Below are 1,866 nucleotides of genomic sequence, written 5' to 3'. Positions count from 1 at the left end.
TTTGTTATTGAGTTGTGAGAATCCTTTTAGTATTCTGGATATATGTTCTTCTTTTGTCAGACACACGAATTGTAAATATTTTCACTTTCTAAAATAATGTCTTTGGGAAAGCAGAAATTTTATGTTTTGATAAAGTTCCATCTTGTTTCCTTTCCTTTTCTTTTTCTCATTGTAACTAAGAAATCCTTGCCTTTCTTTAGGATTAAAAATATTCTGCTGTTTTCTTCTGTATGTTTTTCTTCTGTAGCTTTTTTGGTTAAGCCGGTGATTCATATCAAATTAATTCTTATCTATGGCATAAGGTAAATGTAATGTTCATTTCTTTTTTCATGTGGCTTTCCAGTTGTTCCAGCACCATTTGTTGAAAATATTAGTTGAAAATCATTTGACATTATACATATAGGTCTGAACTCTATTCTGTTTTATTGGCCTATATGTCTACCCTTATATCTACTTACATATTTCATTAATACTTATGTCTCTGTGTCTACTGTCCTGAAAAATAAGTTTTATGCTGTCTTAAAAGCAGTTATACATGTACACCAACTTCGTTATTTCTATGCATTTCTGTATAACTTTTAGTTACCTGATCAAATTAAAAACAAAAACTATATATATGCACAGATATCCACATATATCTGTGGGGCTTGGGAAGAACAGACATTTTATTGTAATGAGTATTCCAGCTCAGTGAACATGGGATAACTATTCAGGTCTTTAATTTCTCCTGATAGCAGCTTTTTAGTTTTCAATGTAAAGTCTTCTACAGATTTTGTTAAATTTATTTCTGTATTTTTTTTTCGTGTTTGGTAAGCTGATTAATATTGTATGTTTTAGTTTAAATTTCCATTTTCAGTTGGTCTTATATTTAGAAGATTTTGATTTTTGTTACATTGACCTTGTATTCAGTGATTTCTTTTTAATTGTTTAGGATTTTCTAACTATACAATGTAATTAGCAAATAATTTTATTTTCCAACTCAAGTGCCTGTTAAGAAACAGGGATCCATTATATACTGTACAAAAAGGAAGAATGAGGTAAAATATATATAAATAAATTAAATAATGTTAAAAAAATAAGGATCTAGAGTTTTCATCAAATTTTAATACTTTTAGTCATTATTTCTTCCCAGGCATCTACAGATACGCCCTTCCCTACCTTCTCCATCTCTTATCTGGAATATTTTACTCACTGTTATCTAAATTGGCCTGAGCAGACAGGCAATGTCGCCTATGCTCAAAACCTAGATCCCTAAGGAGTGGATCCTACTTTCTTCCCTTCAGTGAGGTCTCTGCCCTCCTCAGATTCCATCCTCAGAAGTGTGCAGACCCTCGGGTGGTGTTCCCTGCCAGACCAAGCTCAGGTTCCGGAAAACCCTTGACCTGCTAAGAATGTCTTTGTCTGGATTACAGGGTTTCCATATCGCCAGAATGGTGCTAACACGCTCGTTTTGAGTAACTCAAATTATTTCAGGCCTGCATTTTACATGGACGATTTCACTTAAATCTCACGTGTTTTAAAATTATTCCCATTGAGGAAACTGGGACACAGAAGTTTGTTGCCCAAGTTTGCATAGCTAACAAGACGGGTGGAGCCAGGAATTTGGAGTTTGAATTTCATTAATGTGACCCCAGCACCTGCTTTCTTAACGTGAGCTTTCAGACAAAAGAGCCATTAGGTGAAAGCTTAAGTATTCAAAGGCAGAAGGGGTAAAGGGAAGTGACAGAGCAGAAAATATATGGGGAAGAGTTCTTGTTGGCCTCTGTGTTTAAACATTCCTCCTTTGTATTCTGTCTCATCCTCTCTCCTCTCGCTGAACTTTAACTTCATGAAGTCTTGCATTGAAATCAGTGCCCTTAGAGTCCC

At 34.6% G+C, this 1,866-nt stretch overlaps 1 protein-coding gene across 1 annotated transcript in view; it reads left to right on the top strand.

Annotated features, from left to right (window-relative positions):
- The window catches only part of HACD1 (3-hydroxyacyl-CoA dehydratase 1), a 30,597-nt gene that overhangs the window by 11,323 nt on the left and 17,408 nt on the right, over positions 1-1,866 (top strand). Inside the window, exon 3 of the mRNA XM_004691278.2 lies at positions 248-302. Coding sequence (XP_004691335.2) covers positions 248-302 — 55 coding nt within the window. The remainder of the gene's footprint in view (positions 1-247; positions 303-1,866) is intronic.

Source organism: Condylura cristata, unplaced genomic scaffold (assembly GCF_000260355.1).
Source record: "Condylura cristata isolate star-nosed mole 26May11 unplaced genomic scaffold, ConCri1.0 scaffold00030, whole genome shotgun sequence".
In the NCBI taxonomy this organism is placed as follows: Eukaryota; Metazoa; Chordata; class Mammalia; order Eulipotyphla; family Talpidae; genus Condylura; species Condylura cristata.
Note: the sequence above shows the minus strand (reverse complement) of the source record. Positions and strands in the feature narration are given on the sequence as shown.